The 24,556-nt window shown below is 42.4% G+C and overlaps 3 protein-coding genes across 3 annotated transcripts; all 3 read left to right on the forward strand.

Moving 5' to 3' along the window:
• Nucleotides 1–4,595: 4,595 nt before the first annotated feature.
• LOC119014220 (myeloid-associated differentiation marker homolog) lies at nt 4,596–6,658 on the forward strand. The gene is made up of 2 exons (XM_037089202.1): nt 4,596–4,922; nt 5,894–6,658. Exons 1-2 carry the CDS (start codon nt 4,656–4,658, stop codon nt 6,482–6,484), a joined length of 858 nt encoding a protein of 285 aa, XP_036945097.1. The 5' UTR covers nt 4,596–4,655; the 3' UTR covers nt 6,485–6,658.
• Nucleotides 6,659–9,231: 2,573 nt separating this feature from the next.
• Nucleotides 9,232–10,914, forward strand: LOC119014801 (myeloid-associated differentiation marker homolog). The gene has a single exon (XM_037090277.1). It carries the CDS (start codon nt 9,596–9,598, stop codon nt 10,442–10,444), a length of 849 nt encoding a protein of 282 aa, XP_036946172.1. The 5' UTR covers nt 9,232–9,595; the 3' UTR covers nt 10,445–10,914.
• Nucleotides 10,915–18,402: 7,488 nt separating this feature from the next.
• LOC119014724 (somatostatin receptor type 5-like) lies at nt 18,403–24,258 on the forward strand. Its single transcript, XM_037090147.1, has 4 exons — nt 18,403–18,706; nt 21,083–21,805; nt 21,942–22,346; nt 22,727–24,258. The coding sequence occupies exons 2-4, from the start codon at nt 21,125–21,127 to the stop codon at nt 22,811–22,813; spliced, it is 1,173 nt and encodes a 390-aa protein (XP_036946042.1). The 5' UTR covers nt 18,403–18,706; nt 21,083–21,124; the 3' UTR covers nt 22,814–24,258.
• Nucleotides 24,259–24,556: the final 298 nt, after the last annotated feature.

A 24,556-nucleotide genomic window follows, 5' to 3' on the forward strand; every position in this document is an offset into this window, starting at 1 on the left:
CCTGAACTAACTGTGCTTTGAATAACACAGGAAGACACCATTGTTGCGTGAACAGGGACTTTTTATTTTTCTTCTGTGACTGCGAACACAATACGAAAGCTCTTCAGTAAGCAGTATGCTGCAACCTTTCTGGCCCACTAAACTGACTTAAATTACCCGTGACAGCACTTTGTTAGGCAAATCTGGACAATACGCAACCCTTCTATAGTATCATACGCAGCTTTTTTACTCACGGCACTTAGGACATCCATGGTATTTCATAACAGCACAAATCACGTCAATAAAGATTTTATCATGCTGATGCAGTGGAATAAAAGTGTTGAAACGGGTGAAGGTAGGTTAATTGCACATTTAAGCATAATCCAGAATGAATGGTAAGGCGGTGAGAGCAATATGCGATTGGTTCTGTTCTCCAAAAGAGAGGGTTTGATTGTACGTGTCATGTGTTTAATTTGTGCGTTTACGCTCAGTCTGAGGGCGCCTCCCCTTCCTTCTCACTCAGTGTACTTTTTCTGGCAGACTTGCTGTCTGCTGTGTTTTAAGGAAATGTCCCGCGTTCTTTCACAATACTAAATATTTGTCAGTGTCGGCCCTGTCGTGCCTCTCAGGAGATTCTCTCCCACGCACAGACCGAGTGTGAATGATCCAGCTCTAAACACATGACTTTAACACTTGTGGCTCTGATGACTGTCAGGACTGGGCTGACAGATACTGATACACAGAAGTCACAGGACTATCACAAGGACATTATCCATTACATCAGGAATGCACAGCGCTGCAGCCACACTGATAATTACAGACCGACATGGGAAGGTGCTGCTCTGCTTTCGAATCCACGGATGGCCTATTTTGGGCCACTAGAGGTCGGCAAAATGGCAACTCTGTAATCTCAGACGCTGGTTTTCGTTCCTTTCTAAGCGGGAGAACAGGATTTGGGGTCAGTTTAAGGACGTTGCATGAAGAATAACAGACACGCCCGCGAAGCTCTCACTGTGCCATCTACTGTCAAGAATTCAGAAGTGCAGACATCTTATTTTCATCTTTCACTGGCACATTTTTTATATGCATTTCCAATGTGCACATATTTTTCTCTACTCTCTTTCATGTCTTTGTGACCGCTCAAGTCGTGTTTCAGTGTGCATTACTACATGTTTGTGTTTCTACTACAAATATGGAATATAGTGGTCACACAGCAGGCCAGGGACCTCATTTATCAGCAGCGCGTGTTCTCAGACATCTTCGTAATGGGCACGGACTATCAGCCCTATGCAGACTTGGAATTTATCATCTTGCACACAGGAATGTGTTGAAAAATAAGCACAGCTCTGCTCCAGTGGTAGAGCAGAGAACCTGCGAATAGACACAGAAAGCGCTGCAGTTGTCGGGATTTCTTTGTAAACAGTGTTGATTTACAATTCAGGGCGTTTAGCAGATGCTTTTGTCCGAAGAGACTTACAGTATTTAATTCATACACTGATGGCGACTGAGCCCCGTTCATTCCCACTAATGACATTATCATTTTGCAATCATGTTTTCTGAGCGTTCGAAGTTCCATGTGATTTATTCACCATCCAAAACGGGGTTTTGTGAAAAGAAAGTGTGGAACTATTTTCAGCCACATAAACACGTTCACACACGGGGCATAATTCTGTAGTGCACATTTTGAGTTTGTGTCTGGGTGAATGTAGACAGAAGCAACATGCGGGTGAATATGATGCGGTCGGGGTAGTCACATTAAAGGTTTGACAAAATGTTAACGGTGTCCCTCAATTTTTCATTTGAGCATCAGTGATGTGACACACAGAGTTCACTTCCCCTCATGCTGAGCTCTGTCCTGGTGATCCTGGTCAACCTGTCATAAGTCATGAACACAGAAGAGGAAACAATGTCTTCAATTTCACGTGAGAAACTCAGAGTCATTCAGTGTCAGTTGCATACATAAACAGGTTTCCATTCCTCTCCTCTCTTTCCCATCGGGGGGACCAGACGAATAATCTTTTAACAGCATCATCGCCTCTCGTCCTCTTCTGTCCTCCACACACCTGATGGACGCTCTGCCTCCTTCCAGCCTTGTTATTTGCACCTTCATGTCTTCAAACTTGCATTCCAGTTTCTTTTCAGAGCGTTCCTTCGACTCGAGTGCTGGATGAACAACTGCTGTTCTGGGTGTGACAGGTATGTTGGGAGTGACGACGAAGAAGAAACAAAGGAGGTACAGAGGTGAGAAGGTCAATCAAACACAGGTGGGAGAAGGGGGAATATTTTTTATCAGCTTAAAAGTCGTTTCTCAAATCATGTCAAGAAGGCCTCAATTCCACAAAAGAAAAAAAAAACTTGACTGGGTATATTGATGAAACAATCAAGGTAAAAACCGATTTCAGCAACAGGCTGTTTTAAAGATGTTGACTATGATTTCACAATAGTAGCCTGTGGGGCCAGACTTTTGCTTTAACCCTCACGATTTACATCTATCGACATAGCAACAACCGCAGGATGTAGCTGCAACTTCCACACTGCTGCGGTTTTATACTCTGATCTTCGGGGGGGTGGCAAGGAAAGAGGAAGTAGCACTGCAAACAATAAAAAACAAATTGCTCCAGAGCCTTTTTAAATCACCGACCTTTACCCTTTAGCTGCGACTGGATGTTTAAGGACTCTGTCGTTGACCAGCCCCAGTCCTGCTCTGACACATCAAGGTGTCCACGGAAAACATTCACTGAATGACTAACCGTGTTGCTGAGCTGCACCACACTCATTTAAAAACTTGAAAGCTCACTGAGTGTGTGGGGGTAGCCTAAGCTTCTGCAAACAGGATCTAACAAGAAATCTGTTAAACACGATATGTGTGGTTCAGTTTCTGTTGGTATGCGTGTGTGTGTGTGTGTGTGCGACGCGCTCAACATGCAACAAGTATGGAGGGGAGCTGCTGCACGCGTTACTGCTTTATGGTCAAACGATCTTGCGGCATCAGCTGTGACGTCACCTCCTGCCTGGGAGTGTTACCAGATGTGCGAAAGCAACAGCAATGTAGAATAGCTGTGAGAGTCAGTGTCAGGTTTCAGTTAAACATCACCAACTCTTGTAGACTGGAATACTGGGATACGACTGGACTCACTGTTGATCTTCATGAACAAATTATACTTATCTCTTGTATGTGTCCACTTTCTTTGTTATTCTTCTAATTCTTTTTTGCATTACATTTTGCTCTTCTTTTTCACCAATGAATTTGTTGTTTTTGGTTTTGGTTGCTGTCAACTTCAACCTTTATCAGAAGAGTTTAGATAACTGCAAAGCTGCACACCAGCTGGTTAAAGCAAACAAACATGGCCCGGGGAAAAAATTTAAAAAAGGAAAAGACAGCTCTAAAGGATCTCAACATCATGAACACACTTGAGGTATTGCCCAATGCTGCTCTGCTGCCACCTGGTGACTGATTCAGTGTAGATTTTCAGTTCTAAATTTATTATTGGAAAGCTGATAGTTGATAATTCCTCTACCCACAAACTGTTGTTACCTGTTGTCAGCCGTGCTCAGGTCTCAGTTTCATCCCTGTGCATGCTACTCTACAGTGCTGCTGTGTGTGTAAAGCTCAAGGAATGCAGCAATCACTTAATAATGACAAAGGAAGCAAGATATCTCTACCTCTGTGGTCACAGTGCCATGCATAGAAAGCCTGTACTATCAGTGTGATAAGCAGTTATCTTAAAAACAGTGTTTGCGATCATTTTAACAATCATTACAACTAAACTTGCTGTATAAGCTGCGCTTTGTTCACAGACGTTAAGACACAAAAGCAAGTGTTTTTACAACACATGTGCGTCACTCTGTGCAGTCTGTAGGCAGTAGACGGTTAAATGAGGAACTTTCATTTCCTTATTTTGTGTTCAGTGTCGTGCCTTTTGTGGACAAAAGATGACGATGGTGAAACGAAGTGCGATTTGTTTTAGCGCCGTACCACCAGACTACAGAGCAGCTAATTTCTCCAGACTTTGAGACTCTTCATTTCATCCTCAGCACTCTGCCTCTAATGACTTATCTGACCCAGATAAAGGTGACAAGCTTTTATCTACTATGCGGAAATCAAACCACACACTGGTTTACTCATGTATGCAATTCAGATACATCAGTATTTAACTGAGACTGTCCACGTTTTGAATAACTAAAATTGACCTCCTAAATCCAGGATCTCATTTCCTCATTTTTTAAAAACATTTTCTACTGTGTTACAAAGGCCCACTTCCTTCAAACCTCCTCCTGTAAAACATTTACAGATTTAAGCCGCTGCTGTCACTAAGTTGGCAAACATAGTGAATGAGCTGTGGGGTGTGTCAGTGATAACACTGAACAGTGACAGTATCATAAGGTGCAGTTCCTGTTATACATATTTGCTCCAACGATCCAAATTCTTTATTGACCAAGCCTCATGTACACAACTGATAAGCAAATGACCAACAGCTGCCCCCCCCACATAACCACTCCATTTAACTGTGTCACGTACATGCGCATTAACCGCCTGGCTGCTGGCCATTTGAGGAAGACTCTGTGATAGGGCAGGAACAGTAAGGGAGTGGCATTAGGAACTTGGACTGATGGAAACCAAAGTATCTATCAGTAAGTAATAACCACAGTGAAGTGAAGGCAGGATTACGATCATCATGGTTACTCTGGACTTCAGGACACTGACAGCGCCTGTGGGCATCGTGAGGATGCTGGAGGTGATCTTCACCTGCATCTCCTTCAGCTTGGTGGCATCGGTGGGCCATAGAACGGAGCCCTTCTGGACCTGGTGTATGTTCACGTGGTGCTTCTGCTTCTGCATCACCATCCTCATACTCGTCCTGGAATTCACCAGCCTCAAAAATGTGTTGCCCATCTCCTGGGATGACTTCACCACAGCTTTTGCCATGTTGGCTACCCTAATGGTGGGTGTCATTTAAACTCTGTTATTTGTCTTAGATATTTTTTCTAGGATAAACTTGTTGCAGGTCTCTGTTAAATTAGTGACCCGCTATTGTTATTTAAAACCTCAACATGCCAGACTGTTTCTGTTTACCCACTTAGTCATTAGTTACTGATAATAATTTGTTAATAATGATTGTTGCATGCATCAGGATATGCTCTCAAAATATTGCAGTATTATTTCAAGACCATATTGCAGAGTCCTGATTTCCCTATTCTTGAAATTAGAAGAGGATTTATTAGGTTTTAGCGCCCCTACAATTTGATGCAAAATGCAGATACTTCAACAGTATCTTAAATTCATTCAAGACTTTGACATTAAAGGGTTATTCTACTAATGTCTTGGGGAGTACCAATGCATATGTGAAAAAAGGAGCTTAATGACTTCAGTGGCTCAAGAGGAAGCTCCATGTGATCTGATGAATTGCCTCAATTGATGTCACTCAGTGGCTAAGTTGCACTGTGGGTAACGTAGGCAGTAGGTTTTGAAAAGCAGTGCACTGGTCTAGCAATGCACTCCTCTAATGCTGCTGGACTGATTGTAGGCAGTTTTAAAACAAATGAACAAAATCGTTACAGCAGAGCCAGAAATTTCCACGCCCTCGTCTCTCCTTTCTAAACCCTGGCGAATACATTTCCCACAATGCAGTCTGCCACTGTATAACATTGATGAAGGCAATTTACATGAATGCATGCACCTACCTCTGGAGCAGCAAAAGGTTTTAAAATATTAGTTTTCACATGTGCAGTAGTCCTCCCCGAGACCTGTAAACACACATCTGCGTCTAAAATCAGGTTACCCTTTAAGCATTTGTAAATATGTATGTTTATTTAGTAGTGAAACAACACAGTTCTTAAGTTGTCTCATTATTGTAAGTATTGGACAACAAAAAAGTCAAATTGTTGATAACGATTTGACGATTCTCCCATGCAGGTGCTGGCAGCGTCAGTAATCTATCCGGACTCCTTCGCTTGCTCCACCTGCAGCAAGCAGATTGGCGCCACTGTTACTTCCTGTGTGGCCTTCATCCTGTACGCCGTTGAGGTTGGTCTGACCCGAGCAAAACCTGGTGAGATAAGTGGCTTTCTGTCCTCAGTCCCAGGCCTGCTCAAGGTTCTTGAGGCCTTTGTGGCCTGCATCATCTTCATCTGCTTGGGAGATTATAACTACGCTCAGTACCCAGGGCTCCAGTGGTGTGTCGCTGTCTACTCCATTTGCTTCATCTTTGCCCTCATTGTCATCCTTTTTACCATCGGACGCCTTCTGTCTCTCTTCCCCGGACCATTTAATAAGATCCTGATAGGCTGTAACGTGTTGGCAGTGTTGATGTATGCCACAGCTGTCGTTGTGTGGCCGTTGTACAGCTTCAAGAACAACCCTAGGCCCAACAACTGCTCCCAAGTGGTTGCGTGTACGTGGAATAAGTTAGTAGTTGTCTCTTTCATGACCTGTTTCAACCTCGTTGCTTACATTGTGGATACTGTTTATTCCTTTAAGCTGGTCTTCTTCGTCAGCACAACATAGGTTGTGTATGAGCCTCATATTTCAGCTGCTGGAACGTCTGTTCAAAGGTTGAATCAAATCAAATCAAATCAATCTTTATTCATATGGCGCTTTTCATACAGAAAAAAGTACCTCAAAGTGCTTCACAGAAATAAACAAACAACAGCAGAAAAATAGAAACAGCAAAATAAAAAAAAGGAGAAGATAGTTAAAAGAACCCAAACCCTCCCACCCCTTCAGACATGGACAGAGACATACACAGTCATACACACACTCACACATATGCACGGGGACACACACACACACTAATACACACCCATACAGTAGCTGTCACTAAAGAGACATGGCTGAGCAGCGAGACCTGGTGCATGGAGAAAGCTACCTTTCAGGAGCCAGCCACACCGGGAGAGATGTCGGGCCAAGGCCGCAGGGAGCACCACCACAGAGACCACCCCAACCCGGGCAGACAGGAGGCCCCACACCAAGGTGCAGAGCCCTCTGGTCACCCGGGCCGGAGCCGTCCATGGGACAGCACCCCCCGCGGCCAGACCAGAGACCACCCCCAGCCCGGCAGGCCCCCAGGAGGAAACACTGGAGATTAAAAACTGACAGACTAAAACAGTAAAATAAAGCAAAAAGCATAGAAGCTGAAAACACAAGGGACTAAAACATAAAAGTATAAAGGCTAAAAGCACAAGGGACTAAAGGGTAAAATATGAGAGATTAAAACAGTAAAAGAAAAAATAAATAAATAGATAAATAAAATCAAATCAAATCAAATAAAAAGGATTTAAATGAATAAATAAATAAAAGAATAAATAAGTAAATAAATAAATAAAAGTGCTCTGATTAGTACGGCATAAAGGAATTAAGAAGAATTTAAATTTCAATTAAAAGCCTGGTTAAAAAGGTGGGTTTTGAGCCTCTTTTTAAAAACCTCTACAGTTTCTGCGACCCTGAGGCTCTCCGGCAGGCTGTTCCACAGTCGGGGCCCATAACAACAGAAAGCCGCCTCCCCGTGCTTTTTTTAACTAACCTGTGGTATGGTTAAAAGGCCGGTGCGGTCCGCGGGGGCTGATAGACTAAAAGCAGGTCAGATAAATAAGAAGGCCCAAGACCGTTAAGACATTTAAAAACTAGTAAAAGAACCTTAAAATCAATCCTGAAACGCACGGGGAGCCAATGAAGTGACTTTAAACACGAACACGAGTAGGATACCGTAACATCTTCTTTTTGTAAACATGCTTTATTTCGCTGTTTTTTTCATGATGATTTAAACATTCTGGATTCTTAAACATGAATGAGGCTCACTTATTTATCATGGTGATGTTCACTGATGAAACAACCGTTACTGTGTCTAGGTTTTGACTTCGGACAGATGTAATCCGCATCTTTTCTTTTACTTTTTCTTCCTTCATAACTTTCACGTGATCGGATTAATGATTTTATTTTGTAACGGCAATTATATGATATGTATCAGTCTCAGCTGTCATCGTATGACTTGCTCATTCATGTCCATCTCAGTGTGTGAAATGTGAATAAAATATGATACAAATATGGGGTTATTGTGCACGCCTGTCGCTGTCACCATATCTGGTTGTTTTTAGCACTTCAGTAACAAATCTAAGAGATGACTGAATTAATGAAATATATTTAATGGTTAAATAACTTGTTCAATGGTTGAATAGGTGCAATGGGACCCACCCCTGTCAAATGATGTTTGCAAAGGTGTGTCAAGGTGTGCATACCGTGAAACACACTGCAGTTGCGGTTTCACAACTCCACTCCCACGATGCTATAATGCGCACTGAGAGATAGTGTGGGGGGGAAGAGAGAGAAGAAGAGAAACATGCCTCCTCTCCTGTCTTTCTGTCAATATGGCAAACTCACACGTTAATAACTCACTGATGATGTAGAGCTAGATGTACAGTCTTAATAACTGGATCCTTAAACAACTGAAAGTCATCAACTTTTTTAGTAATTGATTAACTGTATTCTTGAAGATCCAAGCTAAGTCAGTTAGCAGAAAGCACACAGCTATAGCAGAGAGCAGTAGGTAGGTAGCGTTAACAAATGGGGGTAAGTCCTTGATGGCTATTTTGCTCATGTTTAGCAGTTTTTTGAATGTAGCGAACTAGGGTTAGGGTTAGGGTAGGTTAGGTTAGGGGTTAGGGAACTGTGCACGTTCATGTGTTTTTTGGAGGAGTGGCAATAGAGAGAGGCCTGAAGCAAGGAGGTTGGATTTTTTTTTTTTTTTTTTTAAATGTACTTGGCTGCTTTTGGCTGGTTTCCACAATCTAACCATCCCCAACTTTAATGATGAACAGAAAAAGGTATGAAGTTGTCTCAGTAAATGTTTAGTCTTCATTGAACAACTTTACAAATCAAGTGCCTAACTGATCTGGCTTAAAGCCCAGTCTGCTTATCTTAATGACATCAGTTACAGCCCTACCAAAGCTCAAATTAGTTGCATAACCTTGGACCAGTTCACGCATCACTGTTCTTTAAAAGGTCAAAATGGAAAGAACCATTTAGCTGGGAGTGGCATTATTGGCACAATGTATCAAACGGCTTTTCAGGGTTTTCAGAGAGCATATACTTTCCAGCTGGTTGTAGGCAGTACAAAAAATAAAACATTTGCTATACATTCAACTATTTTTAGCAACTAAAATATAACCATTACAAAAAATCCGTATGAAACTAATATCCCTCTTTAAACTCTACTTTTTGTGCTACCCACAAACAATGAATTAAGTGAAGTGAGTGACAGGTTCAGAGCCATTTTCCTCAGGATGACCTACACCCCATCACTGTGTTGGAGATTGGCTTCTGAGCTAGGCTTGTGCTGAGGACCAGAGTCCAGCATGTTGCGAGGTCAACATGATAACACCCAACCAGTGTCCAATAGGCGGAGTGAAGCAGGGGCCATAAACTGCACAGATAAGGACAGGATGCGCTGTTGGAACATAGACACCACCACACTTGGAATTTCATTTTCAAAGAACACACCTGCTCGAGCTCATGCCTTCATGGATTTCTTCGATGGGATATTTGTTGTGCTGAGAATCGAATGACTTTGGGGACGAAGCGACACACTTTTTTGAAGGTCAAGCAGACCCATCCTGTCCAGCCATGGCCAATGTAGATTTGCGTTCAATCACCCAGCCTGTGGGCATCATGCGGATAATGGCGACCATCCTCACCTGTATGTGTTTTAGCCTGGTGGCAGCGGTCGGACATGTCCTGTCTCCCACATCTTCCTACTGGGCGTGGTGCATGTTTACCTGGTGCTTCTGCTTCGTCTTCTCCTTCCTCATTCTCATCCTGGAGTTCACAACGGTCAACACCAAACTGCCTTTCGGCTGGGACGATTTCACTGCCGCCTTCGCTATACTGGCGAGCCTCATGTGCCTCACCACCTCCATCATCTATCCCACCTTTTTTGCCAAAAATGGTGGCCCTCGCCAGATCGGGGCCTCTGTGGTGTCCTGGGTGTGTTTCGGCGTGTATGTGGGCGAGGTGGTCTTGACACGCCTTCGTCCAAGCGGGGAGACCATTGGGTTCCTCTCCACGTTGCCGGGCATAATGAAGATGCTGGAGACTTTACTCGCCTGTCTCATCTTCACGTCCCTTGAGGGAGCGCAGTTTGTTTCCCACGAAATAAAGTGGTGCGTGTCTGTGTACGCCTTGTGCTTCATCTTTAACGTCGTCATCATCCTGCTCACACTCGGACGGCTGGCATCTTCTTTCCCATTCCCCTTTGACAAGCTAGTGATCGGCTATAACATTTTGGCAACAGTGATGTACATGACGGCTATGGTGATGTGGCCACTTTATAGTTTCAGACTCAACATATGTGAACCTGGCTGTGACAGGGACAAACTGATAGTGGTCACCTTCATGACGATCATAAACTCTATTGTTTACATCCTGGACACTGCCAACTCCATACGCCTTGTGTTCTGCGGCGGCAACCACTGACATGGCCGCTCATCACAACTGAGAACGAAATGTGTCCTCAGCTTGGATCAGTGCAAACAGAAATGACCTGGATATTGCGCCGGAGCCATCCATTATGTGAACTTTGAGACTGTTCTCAAAGAGAAATTAATTGTTGCTTTGTTGTTTTAGATACATGTACATATTCTGCTAACGCTGTGCATCAAGTGCTCAAAGGTGACTGACAACAATAATGAAATGTTGGATGCCCAGTGTAGTATCGAGAAAGATGTAGAATAAGTTAATGATTACAAGTGCAGTATCACTGTCGTAAAGAATGAAAACATTGCATGGTAGAACTTTGGATCCTGATAGACAAAGATTGATCAAACAGTGCAGGTAATAATACTTACACTGTGCCATAGTCAAATGTGCTGCATGGGAATGTATGTGTGTTTTCACGTTCATGCTTGTGCTTCAGTTTGTTGATTAAAGGAATAGTTGGATTTGAATTTTTGCTAATACTCTCTTATTTGGTATTTGAGTTAGATGTGAATAATTATTTCCTCTGTTTTACAGTCTTTATGCCAAGTTCGTCAGGAACTGGCGGCGACACTGGCGAGGAGAAACAAAAGTTTTCATCTGAACCTTGACGAGAATGCAAATAAGAGTAGATTAGAAGAGTAACATGAAAAAAAGGGTCATTTATTATCTGTGATCAGGGTCACATGACTCATCTGTAATAAGGGAACAACAGTCCAATGCTCTTTGTGATAAATGAATTATATAAATGTCAGCTGAATGCAGGACACGCACTGACTGGCATGCAGAGCAGCATGAAAGATGTAATCTAATCTAATGAAAGATGAGATGGGATGGGAAGAGATGAGAAAAGAGAGAGACAAAAAAAGGACAGAGAGGTTATCAAGATAGAGGAGCAGAAAGGGAGGAGAGAGGTGGCAAGATATTTTCCAGACTCTGGAAGAGTGTGTGGGAAAAGTGACAAAGAAAATCCTTTAATCAGCAGACAGCTGAACCATATGGAGTTGGGTTCATTGCCAGGTGTAATCTTTCTTTTTTCTAATTCATCTCCCTTTTCTTCCTCAGCGATGGGGTGGGCAGGTATAGAAAGCCAAAGAGTATGACGTCAGTCAATTCTTTTCTCTTTTTTTTAACCAATTGAAATGTCACTCAAATCTCACCGTTAATCCTGCAGCCATTGTGCTGCCTGGCAAACCAATCTGTGTGAGTGAGGTCAGTCAGTGGAAGCAACTGGAGCTTGGAAATGTTGCTTTTCAACTCATGTCAAAAAGACAGACCACATCTAAATCAATAGTCTATTTCCTCAGCCACCTCTGTTTTGGTAGAGGTAAATACTCTGAGTTACATGTGAAAACATTCCAGCTCTACATTTTGTTTCTGTAATGTCTGTCCAGTTTCTGCCCATGTGTCTTGTGGTCCCAAACTCATAATTGTGGTAAAAATTCAGTTTTATACAATATGGTACTCAGCATTTGTTGTTCAGTAGTAAAGTGTACTCACTGAGCTAAAGCCAAACTTACAAACACATTACATATAAAATAAAGAATTACAATAACACATATTCCAGTTTATTATTAGTTTATTATTAATATTAATTTCCTTATCATTATAAATCAGCATGACTGATTTATGGAACATAAAAACCTGAGTGCATCACACAACTTAAGTTATCAGCAACAAACAGAACACATATTTACACCAGGTTGATTTTTAACTTCATGCTCCTTATAACCAAAAAGCCTTTGGCTCATTTTAAAGTCACCTCAAGTTTTTGTTGTAACAACAAAAAAAAAAAGAAAGAAAGAAAAACCTATTAATTCTCATCTGCTAAAAATACTGTGAATGCCCTTTGGGACAATCAGTGACAAGATGCATCACCCCTTGTGCCGTGGGATAAAATCGGGCTCGCAGTGTGATAATTATGGTGCTTTAAAGTTACAACATTTCACCTTCAGTTATCGCGGCCCATCAGGCTAATCAGTAATGTTGTAAACGCCACAGACCAGCACTAGAATATATTATTAATGCAAATCCAGCCTTGTTGCACTGGTTTTGTATTAGTCGTAGTAGTATTAGTTCATACTGGGTATGGAGTGTGGTTACCTCACCTTTTAACATCCTTGACTGATCCTTTGCAGTTTTATGGTTAAAATTCATACAGACTATACAAGTTGAAACCAGCCTATAAAGACGGGCTTTATTTTTTGTCAGCATTTCAATTCTAATTACTGTTTGTGTCCGTCATGTAATAAGTATGTATATTTGGGCAATTCTTCTATGTGTAATATCAGATAAAGTCAAAGAAGGATTGCCCACACCTTGACATGCATGGCCCTGCAATACCTGCGGTCTTTCAACATCCTTCTCTAGCCGCATGCTGTGATCCACTGAAGTGAGCACATTAGAAATGCATGAGTCACTCAGAGTCACACCGTTTGTTTCCTTTTCCGTGGTCATTATCCTCTATAAAACTTCTCCTCTGATTAGTGGCCTTTGATTCAACTGTGCAGCAATCAGAGGAGGACACTGTGAAAATGAATCACCGCGATTTGGTTGGCACTACTCGAAGAGTGTCTAGGGAAGAAAATCAATGTGTATGAATCCACCTGCAAGTTTTTCACAGGTGATTTTCGGGCAAGGTTTTCCTGCTCAGAATTAAGGATCTAAGGATAAAGTGCTGTATGCCTTATGGATTGTAAAGCCCCGTGATGTAAATTTGTAATACTGGACTGAAATAAAATTTGATAAAATTGTGTGTGTGTCTGTGTGTGTGTGTGTGTGTGTGTCAAAGAGATGAAAGATAAGGCAGCACAACTTGGTGACAAGCGTTTGTATATATTGATACACAAGATTCATTTTACTCACTCTCTTTAACATTTGTATTTCACACTCACCTGACTTCTGGAGAGGTTATTTTAAGCTCCCTTGATCCTCCGTTTCTGCAGCCAGGGGTGTTAAATACAGGCTGACACTGTCACTTCTGTGAAAGCTAAACATTACCCTAATTCTTAATAACATGTCTTTTTATAAGAAATCCCTTTCTCATCCACCCAGGAGCTTCTATAAAAAGTAGCGACCTGACAAGTTATAATACTGATTGTCAAATCAGTTTACTAACGGTCTCTCCAAATTAACTCTTCTAATTTGCACCTCAGGGTGCAAAGATGTACGAAGAGGCTCTGTTAGCAGGAATCTAAGCACAGCAATTTAAAAAAGGAAACACTAATGTGAAGTCAGATCTCTTCAAACTCTGGAATTTGATGACAAGCTTTAAAACCTCTAATATATCGACTTCAGTCTGAGTGATGTTCAATTTGGATTTTCTTCAAAGTTTCTATTTCAAGAAGAATATTTAGTCCATATTGTCTTGATATCTTGAAATAGTTCTAGTGATCAATTCCATTTGTTCTGTTGGAGTTAAAGGAAACCTATATTAGGTTCTGTTTTTTTCTCTTTCCTTTAGACTTTTATGTTCTTGATGATCTATGCATGTAAAAGTTCTTGAAATTTAATAAGGTCTGAGTCCACACCAACAGAAGCTCCTCTCTCCCAAGGAAAACACTGCTCCTGCAACGCCTCATCACTAGTCCCGCCTTTACTTCTGTGACTTTGTGACATCACACCACCTCACTGAGTCTCAGACATTTGCATAATAAATGCCTAGCAGCTAGTTCAGCCAAAAGAATGGATTCAGCACAGCTGCTCTGTTGTTGATAGCAGTGCTAGCTCAGGCATGTGTGAGCTGACCAATAAGAGAAGACTGGGTATTCAGGAGGGGTGATCCTTGAAGAGACAGGAGGTAAAACAGAGCATTTCAGACAGAGGGGGACTACAGTGCTGCAACACTGGACAGTATGAGACAACAGATGTGTTTTTTGAGCACTAAACATGTAAACTTCATCTAGTAGTAATTCAAAATAAAATTATGAGCCTGAAAAAAAGTTAAATATGTCTCCTTTAATATGTGAAATCAGAAGGATTTCGGGGGGGGGGAATAGAAAGTCTTTAATAAATCAGACGTGATGAGGAAACTATACAGCCAATATAGAGTGAACAGAGTTATTTCTCTACATGAAATTATTTCTGATGTCTTTTAGGGTTCAGCGCTCTGTCAATTCAATATGCAGCCAAATAACAGCCACAAAAGGAGTATCCTTATTGAGTTATGACTCATTCATCTCTCCACCTCATATCAATGACCAAAATCTGGTACCCAGTGGGAACAGACTGCAGTATGATGGACAGTGTGTATTACACTGTATATTATAGCCTTCAGAATACAATGAACCCTGAGCCATGAAGTATTGTGCTATATATACAGTAGGTATACAGAGTTTTAAATTAAATCAACTCTCCAACCCTTTGTGCCCCATCTATTCGGACACTAACTTCAAAAGCAGTGATGGCGTCTCTTTAAATCCCACTAAACCTGCTGATATCTGGAAATGCATCTTCATTAGTGTTGAAGATTTCCAACCTCCACAGAACAGCTTGAATCTGCAGTTTATATTATAAAATGGTTTCAACTCTCACTCGCAAACACGTGAAGAAGTGGCTGCTCAAACTCTTCTGGTTCTGACCCGTTGGCTTGGTACTGCAGGCAAATTTGGATACATCCTGTGTGGTAAGTCCACCACAGTAAACAGCTCCATGTGAAGTCATTTAATCAACACATTTAAACTGATAACTGATGCCAAAAGCAATCATCATTAAGTCGAAGGGTAGCCTCGGCAGTTGGCACCATCAAAACAACCTTTTCCCACAGCAACAGACAACCTAGTGCCAACATTATAAATAACTGAAATTACAATCTTATTTTGTCTCTTCTTTTCTATTCCAAATCAACACACACACCTTTCTTGCCTGGTGATCAGAGGTAGAGTATTGATTCATCTTGGCTGAGAGCTCCCATTGGCCACATACACCACACACTACTCACACTTCAGTTACCTTGAGAGAGTTCTCCAATCCATCCCTGCCATCGTTTTGTCGTCAGCCAGACAAAGTCCGTGACTAACATCGCTGTGATATCATCTCAGTGCACGCATCCGCAGGGGGAAGGCTTGACACAGAAAAGCAGGAGGTGTCTGCAAACTGGTTGAAGTCAGGGTGACTCATCTGAGCAAGGGAAAGACCAAGAACGAGGAGAAAACCTCCAACAGTTGTCTGATTCTCTGACGTCGGTGAGTAAATGCAAAGTAGAACATTCCTTTTCCAAACTCGACAATAAAAAGGATGAACCAGTTTATCTGATTTTAAAATACAGGGTTCCAGGCATGCACTACAGTGTTCTTCATGTACAGCTACAATATGTGTATTACTTTTCTCACAGGTAGACAAGTAGTATAGAGCACAGTTGTTTATAGGGAAGTGAGTTATGGCTTAGTCTACCAGAATTACTCTGGTAAGATTAATAGAATCAGAGGATTTTGGGGTACATACTGTAGACTTTTTCCTGGCTTACACCTGAATCAGATGACAAACCCAAATCCCCAAAAAGTGTGTAACCCTAAACTATATGTACAATTAGATTAGATTTGACTGGAAATGATCAGGTGCCCTCTTGTGGGTAAAGTGTCCTATATGTACGGTGTGTGTAAACGTAATCCAGGTAAACTGCCACCCCCCATCTGCAGTAGTTTTTGCAGTCCCCGGTTCATGATATGAAGGGAATTAAGGGAATTTTTCACACTGCCAGTCCAAAATCATTTTTTGAAATGTGATTTTTGTAAGTTGGATCCAAATCACATTTGAAGGTGGTCTGAAATGCAATTCAAAACACATTTCTACAGTCACTCATATTGAATTTAAAGTGTCTTTTGTGACACTTGCAATGCCTCACACATCGGTGACGTCACATCCAGAGGGAAGACAGGAGGCGCATCCATGCAGCTGAGCAGAAGAAGACAATGGAGACAGCGGTCTGTGTGTGGAGTCTTGCTGAATTGCACAGTCTGCTCCGCGACTTGACAGACTGATTGTTTGGAGATTGAGATCATTGATCATGCTTCTGTGTTGGAAAGCTACATCAACAACATATGGAGTTACTGACACCTACATTGCTACCATAGCAACCAGTGAGGGCTAATATGTTGGTGATGTCTGGACGTGAAAATCTGATCTGATCACATGCAATAAATAGTGCTGACACTCCATCTTTCAGATGCAATTTGAGAAACCAATCAGATTTGCCCGCTGTGAGAACATAGCCTCAGTCAGATACATTTCTGTAAAGCCTGTAAAAGGCTTCCATCAGGCCTCGCGTAGACTGAATTAATTGTGGGTTTGGACAGCTTCCAGCACTGATGAATCCATGGTGCTGTCTGTGGTGCTGAAGAAGCAGACGGATTTTACACCTTTTCCTCTCTGGAACTGCCCTCCTGTCAGTTTCGCATTGGATCGATCATACTCTCTAAACTATATCATAAACACTGTGTTCTGTACTGTGTTATGGCCTTTACACTCTGTGGAGGAGTGTCGCCTTCATCCAGCATTTTGTGTAACAAAACGTTCTGGTGGAGAGATTGCAGGTTTTACTACCACCATTAAAAATGAGCAAATCTGACAGCATTTTTTTCATTCAGCTGATGAAGTTATTACAGTCCAATCAGCAGTAATGAATAATGTTTCACATTACCCAGCCTGTGGTGAAACACAGAGGAGCAGTTTATGTTTTGGTTTGGTTTTTTTAGATTTGTTTAGATGAAACTAATCTGTGCAAGGGAATTCAATCGCTGCGGCAAATGTAATAACGGCGTAAGCACATTAACAGAATATGAAATGAGCATAATTAAAAAATTTGGAAATTAGCTGCTGTAAGACTTTTTAAAAAGGGAACCTGATGAAAATGTTGACGTCTCGACTCCACTGAGGCAGGTCCATGGATGATCAAATGTCTCTGTCAGCCTGTCAGGAAGTCTGATATCATTTATTACTGAGTAACATGATACTGAAATTAGTGTCTCTAATATTTTCCGTCCACCCCAATTTCATCCCTGAGACTAGATTGAAAACACAGCTTACTGCAGGTCCATCTGAGACTGAATAGCTATGTGTACTTAAAGGAGTATTCCACTGATTTGATTAAAAGAGGGGGGTTTTTTGTTGACATAGCCGCTGTAACCTTGAAAATGAGTGCTTGGACGGGCCCGCATGGGAGGAATCACAGGATAAATGAGGCGCGTCGTTATCCCAGCATCCTGAGTGCCTCTACACACCACTGTCCCTTCAGGGCAAACTGTTACACACAGCTAAGTGGCTGTGTTTACTTATAGATTCATAAGTTGCATAAGTCCTCCTGACTGGTCCACTGAGGACCGGTCAAACTGGGCCAGTGGAGACGTCATTAGCCTCCCTCAGTCCTTCCTTCACCTGCTTTGATGTTTCAGACTGGTGGAAAATGCAGGAGTGGAGTACATAGTGTAAACATGCAGACACACACACACACACACACACACACACACACACACTCTCGCATGTTGGGTGCAACACATCTGCGCTCCTGCAGGTGTTCCCTATAGACTGGCCCATTGTTTGTGTGGCAGCCTGATGTTAACGCTGCACTGACCCGGATGACAACCACATGAATTTAATGGCTGGGAAGTAGACAGCTTTCCCAGACAATTACCATCAAACCACTTCCCTAATGTGAGATCTCACCCTCCCTCCAAGCTTTTTCCATTCGAGCCTGATTCCCTTCCCCTCCATCTCAGGTGCCCCCTGGCCACCATCAAGGTGATTTGCTCCCCAGGGTCCCTGTGTCTCGTTCTGTCTCACAAGTTAGTCGCTTTATCATTGACTGAAGCTATAAAAGCGTCTGCTGCACAGGGAAAAGAGGAGACACAGCTAGGGTACACAGAGGGCTTTTACACCAGCAACTGGTCTTGACTGTGAGGTGATGACAACCATACATGGGTGGGACTTTCTCATGCAAAGGCGGGGTGACGTCCTCCACATAAATACTGGCAGACACCATTTGAGTGGCTCTCCGTCAGGTCAGGAACGCGTCCCACAGTTCCCAGCGCAGGAAAATCAAAGATGTTGTTTGCGCCCCTGACTATGAGAATTCGAGAGGGCTTGACATCAAGAAAGAAATGCCTCAAGACGAAGAGTCGAGTGTGAGGGGGTGTTTCTTCCAAGCGACCGAGGACGAGAGAGTTGATTTTTGACCTCGGAAAAAAGTGGAAAAACGCGCGTATACGGCGTGAGAAGCGCATCACGCACCCTGATAGTGGAGAGGATAAAGCGCGCAGGAGCGCACAGGTGAGTTGGATCCAAACTACTACTGTGAAGGCATTTACGAGTGTAACAGTGTGTTTAGGCAGTTAACATCACTTTGAATCCTTGCTGTTTTTGAAAAGACAAAGACATTTTTAGCCCTTCGTACATGAGTAATTTATGTCCCAGGGGTCTGACGCGTCATTTGCGTCACGCGTTATGAGTTTGAAAAATTGTTTCGAGCCTTAATTTATTCAAGTTAATCTCAAGATTCTGGGGACAATGAACATTGTGGACGAGTCTCGTGACTGCGGGCTATATCAACTTTACTTTGGTAGATAAAAATGTCAAGTTTGGTGCAGCCTTGTGGGGGGTGGGTGCGGGGGGGGGACAGAGGAGTGTTTGTGTTCTCAACATCGCGCTGCGGGCTGCGCGTCACTCCCGTGTTTTGGAGCGCGGTTCACTGAGTCCGCACGTCACACCGTTTATTTGTTCAACACGTATTCACAGCCCCGGGTTGCAACGTCGGACAGTTGACAGTTATCATGATTATTATATATTAGGTCACCCACAAGGCACCCACCAAGTAGGGGCATGCAGGTGGCCAACGGACTTCACAGCCGTTACATCCCATGGAGACACATAGTAAGGATCAGTTCGGTGCACTCATTGCATCATTAATGTCATGTTATTGTTCTTACAGATTGGGGTGCAGAACGAAAATCAAAATGAAAAATGAAATGATACATTTAGAAAACGGGGTGCCAGCATTCTCCGAAAATGTCGCAAGTAGAAGAGCAGAAAAAGAAACATTTAAGATCCAGAGGAAACCATGTTTCGACTGGAGCCAAGTCACAGCTGCAGCCGTATTAAACCCTTTACTTCACCTCCAGTTGAACTTTAATGAACCTCTGTAAACTGATTTTCAGCTCATTCAGTGGGTGTCATCAAATTTCGTGTGCTGCGTGTGACAGAATATTGTTCAGCCGTAGAATCAGTACTCGGAAGGAAGGATTTCTGCTGTGAAAAATCATTGTTGCTCCGTGTGTTCTGCCCACCAAACCCACTTCAAGAATTTTAATGTTAACATCACCTATTTTTATCACCCCAGCCCTCCAGCTCCTAATGGTGTGGGCTACTTGCCCACTTGGCTGCAGCTTCTTCCTCTAAGATTAGATGTCCATTAAGGACATCTAATCCAAAAGCAGTGACAGTCTTGAAAACTGCTTGACTAAGGTCGTGTTCTTCTAAAGTGCAAATTCCCAGAAATGACTTGTTGGCCACATGCCCAGACAATTCAGTGTAATGTTTCTCTCCTGTTAAATGTGGGCACCTTGCCCAGAGAGTGGCGTGTTTTTATTACAGTGTGTAGTGCAAAAGTTAGACGTAACATGATTTTTTTTCTCCGAAGTGCTGCAATGATTTATCAGTTAATTTATAGGTTGAATGTAAGAAAATCACTCGCCCATTATTCCTATGATCATATGATTGTAAAGAAAGAAAAAAGTTAATTTAAACTGAAGAGATCATTGAGGGTGACAGTGACATCAAGTCAAACAAAACAAAGAAAAGGAAAGGAAAAACAATAACAAGGAGGTTTACTGGTAAAAAGTCATTAACAAACTATTGGTTTTTATGGTTATTTGATAAAAAATAAAATATCTTAAAATAACAGTCAGTTACATAAAAGCCCTAAACTTTGCAGTTCTGCCATACACGTTAATAGATAAATAAAATAATTGAAAGTGAAATGAAACAAAAAAAAAACAGTAAAATTGTGATGATTAACACAATTGACCGTTAATAAATACAGTTACTTAAAACAATTATTTGTAGAGATCCGAATGGTAAAATTAAAAGCAGTCTTTCCAAGTTTGTTTCGAGCGGGTCTGATATAAACCCTCTAAGAGATGAAGCACTGTTGACAGATAATGCGGTAGATTTCCAGTCGGGGGCTTCAAAAACATACCAGTGAATATCACATCTTTCTTTGAGGGGAAAACCTGCCCAAGCTTATCATATGAAATAAAATGATGTGTACAAAGTGAAGGACAGAGGATTGAGGCTTGGCAAGGATGCGCGCCCAGTGTCCACGGCTGACATGAAAACTGCCCTGGGAAAAAAAAAAAATAAAAAAAAAATAACTTTCCCACAAAACAGAGGAAAGATGATTTTGCGTAGAAGTTGCCAATTTTCTGTCTCAGTCCACTGACAAGATTATCCCCAGTGTGTGGTGGTTTGCTGGTTTGGCTGGTGGTTTTCCTTTAAAACAATGCTTAGCTGCCTTTCTTTGTCATTTATGATAGTAGACAAACAGTCATTCGGTCCTATATTTTGTAGCATGGGATGTTGTTAATTATCCCATATAATAATTTTGTTTGTTTGTTTGTTGTCATAATGAATTTGTTTCTGTCTTTATAGGTATTTCCATTTGTTATCCAAACAGACAGCAGCTCCTTCAACATGGATGACAGCTGGATGTCGGTATTGGAGAACATCAGCATGTCTCCCTCGCAGCCCTACGCCATTTACAGAACCGCCAACAATATCTCAGAAGTGGCCGCGCCGATGCCCTTCGACGTGATCACTGCAGTCGTGTACACCATCGTCTTCATCTTGGGTCTTCTGGGTAACACGTTGGCCATCTACGTGGTGGTTCGCTACGCCAAGATGAAGACAGTAACCAACATGTACATCCTCAATCTAGCCCTGGCGGATGAACTCTACATCCTGGGAATTCCCTTCCTTGGCACCAACAGTGTGCTTTCCTACTGGCCATTTGGTGATTTCCTCTGTAAAGTGTGCATGACCATTGATACCATGAGCCAGTTCGCCTCCACCTTTTGCCTGACGGTGATGAGCATCGACCGCTACCTGGCCGTGGTTCATCCCATTCGCAGTGCCAAATGGAGGAAGCCGCAGGTGGCCAAGATTTTCAATGCCACGGTGTGGGTTGTGTCCTTTCTGAGCGTGCTGCCGGTCACCATCTTCTCAGGTGTGCAGGAGGATTTCAACACCTGCAACATAACCTGGCCTGAGCCGCAAGACGTGTGGTCCATCGTCTTCATCCTGTACACTTCCATCCTGAGCTTCTTCGGTCCTCTGCTTGTCATCTGCGTCTGCTACCTGCTCATTGTCATCAAGGTAATGTGACAGAGGAAGCTCTGAGAGGCCTCTGATTTCTGTTAGTGTCTAAGTCAATATTTCAAATTGTCCAATTTTCCAATTTTCCTGCCCTTGTAATCTCATAAACATTGTCAATATACCATCTCACTTCCAGGTGAGGTCAGCAGGCATGCGCGTAGGCCGGACTAAGCGCCGCAAGTCGGAGCGCAAGGTGACGCGCATGGTGGTGATCATTGTGCTGGTGTTTGTCATTTGTTGGCTGCCTTTCTTCACTTCAAACATCGTCAACCTGATTCACACCATCCCCGAGGCCAACACCACCATCTACTTCTCCCTGGTCATCCTCACCTACGTCAACTCCTGTGCCAACCCGGTCCTCTATGGCTTCCTCTCAGACAACTTCAAGCAGAGCTTCCAGAAGGTGCTCTGCATCCACAAACCGAATTGTGTCGGCGCGACAGACCAGCTGGGAGGTAGAAAGAAGGCCCCAGTGGACAACCACAATCCTGTCCTCACACCCAGAAGTCACGCACGGAATGGGCAAATTCAGAGCTTTGAGGTATTGTATCAACAATATTCATGTGATCCATGTAATTCCTGGAATGCGTTCTTCTTAATTACGGCATTTAACTGCAGGTATCGTCAGCCAGTTTCAAATTTCAGCTTGTGTTTCATGGAATAGTTTATATTTCTGAAACAAACAAACCGATTTAGACCCGACTCCTGGCCCTCATCCCGAAGCCAGAGGGCAATACTGAATCTTACACATAAGGACGGAAAGTGAGAGATGGGATAATATTATGAGTGCCATCAGCGGCATCTCCCAAATGTCCTCCTGATATAAAGCCCACCACCAAGTTGTCTGCCATCATTGACGATGTTGTTTCTCATTCTTTCCTTACTGTATCCCTGATCTCTGTGTCTGTTGTGTTGTTTCAGCTGCCGGCCCAGATGGAGGCAGTAGGGAATCTTGACAGCAAGTCTTTAACTTTAAACATCATGGCGAATGGACAGCAATCACTATGAGTTTTCAAGCCGACCCTTCACGTGCTGGTGTGCTACCACATGGGACATCTACTCTTGGACCTTGTATCGAAAGGAATTTGTTGTTGTTTTTTTGTTGTTGTTTCTTGTATTATTGCTGTTTCTTCTGTGATTTGGACATTTAAAGAGAAGACCAGTGGACCAAAGTGGTGTGAGAAGACTGCACAGAGCAGTCATCACAGAGCCCGGCGTTTCTGTTGGTCATTTACGTCTTTGTACTGTAGCTAGGTGGGCAGCACTGTTCGAAGCATTATTTTATGTACGATCTACGATCTCAGTACAATAACAGTATACAGTCGTCGTGAGATGTTAAAACGCTGTAAATTCTCAAATAACTTTACTTTGACTTTTATTTTTGAAACGGGCTCATACTGGAGACAGGCATTTTCTTTGTTTTATTTTTAGCTGTGATGAGCTGTGAATGAAGCAGCACAGCCAGGTGGATTTATCTCTTCTCCTCGCGCATGCTGGAGTGGATGCCGGATTGCGACGCAAAGGAGCCGCATACCTTATTATCAAATCCTGACTCACCGTTTGGCTGCTGGACTGCGAGCATTGACATTTGATGCCGACATTACTCGGACGTTGCTGGACAACACTGTGGCATCTCCGAAGCTGCAGCTTGAGCCGTTATCAATGGCGGGATCGGTTTGAGCTTCTTTGAAATACTGCTCAGTAAGACGGACCTGTGGATACCTTAGAGGGAATATTTATGTTAGAGACACTGTGAATTTCAGATTAGTAGGTCATTTTCAATATGGGGTCTTGAGACAGCCCCCCACACACAAAAAAAAAAAAAACAAACAGTAACTCGGGTGTTCTTTCTAAGAATTAATCATGAATATTAACAAACGATCAAGTCTGCTTTGCATGCTTATACGTGCCTGCACGAAACAAAGCTGTTGTGTGCAGATCTATATCCACTAACAGACAGCTGATGCTTATAGTAGCTGTGATTTATCAATGTTATAGCAGGTTGATGTTTCAGACTGAAGCACTTTATCATTTTTTCATTTCAAAAGAGAACAACGGCAGCTTCACGCTTGAATGTCTCTCCATGTAAAATGATGTGGCTTCATTTCTATGATTTTTGTAAATATGAGGTCAAAGCAGTTTTATTGCAACAAAAAAGGAAAGAGGGAACAAGAAGAAGTAAAAGTGTTGTGCTTTCCTTGGATAATAATTCAGACCACTGAAACAGACTTGGATGTATTATGTGATATGACTTAAAATGACTTGCCACGGAAACGATTGTGTACATAGAAATCGTTGTCGGCAAAATGAAGCGAGGTGGTTCAGAGTTTCCCTGTGAGCCGACTTTTTATTGGTGTTAATGGTGGTGGGGTTTTATTTGTTTTTGTTTTTCCATGATCCATGATCTAGAAACCCTTTCACTGTCAATTTAATAAATGCAACCATATCAAAAGCCCGAAGTGTCAAGTGTTTTTATTTGTTTGTTTCTTTAATAGTCTGTCTTGATAGAACGTCATGTGCACTTTGAAAGAATTATTGGTCATTTTAATCTTTACATTTTTTTCGTGCCAAGATGGAAAGACCCCAGCAAGCCGTGAGAGGAGGAAGGACTGCAGCAACCTGTAACTCTTTCAGTTTACGTGTGAAATACAAGAAGTGTGATGGAGGCAAAAAAGGCAACATCATTCTTTAACCTGACTGTAACTGCTTCAGATTAATACATATTACAAATGATCTGATTTGCATTTCATT

Source organism: Acanthopagrus latus, chromosome 23 (genome assembly GCF_904848185.1).
Source record: "Acanthopagrus latus isolate v.2019 chromosome 23, fAcaLat1.1, whole genome shotgun sequence".
Lineage (NCBI taxonomy): Eukaryota > Metazoa > Chordata > Actinopteri > Spariformes > Sparidae > Acanthopagrus > Acanthopagrus latus.

Coding starts and splice junctions, on each gene's coding strand:
- LOC119014801 (XM_037090277.1), top strand. CDS start 9,596: ATGGCCAATGTAGATTTGCGTTCAATCACCCAGCCTGTGGGCATCATG.
- LOC119014220 (XM_037089202.1), top strand. CDS start 4,656: ATGGTTACTCTGGACTTCAGGACACTGACAGCGCCTGTGGGCATCGTG. Junction 4,923..5,893: donor CCATGTTGGCTACCCTAATG/GTGGGTGTCATT, acceptor TCTCCCATGCAG/GTGCTGGCAGCGTCAGTAAT.
- LOC119014724 (XM_037090147.1), top strand. CDS start 21,125: ATGGATGACAGCTGGATGTCGGTATTGGAGAACATCAGCATGTCTCCC. Junction 21,806..21,941: donor ACCTGCTCATTGTCATCAAG/GTAATGTGACAG, acceptor TCTCACTTCCAG/GTGAGGTCAGCAGGCATGCG. Junction 22,347..22,726: donor GGCAAATTCAGAGCTTTGAG/GTATTGTATCAA, acceptor GTGTTGTTTCAG/CTGCCGGCCCAGATGGAGGC.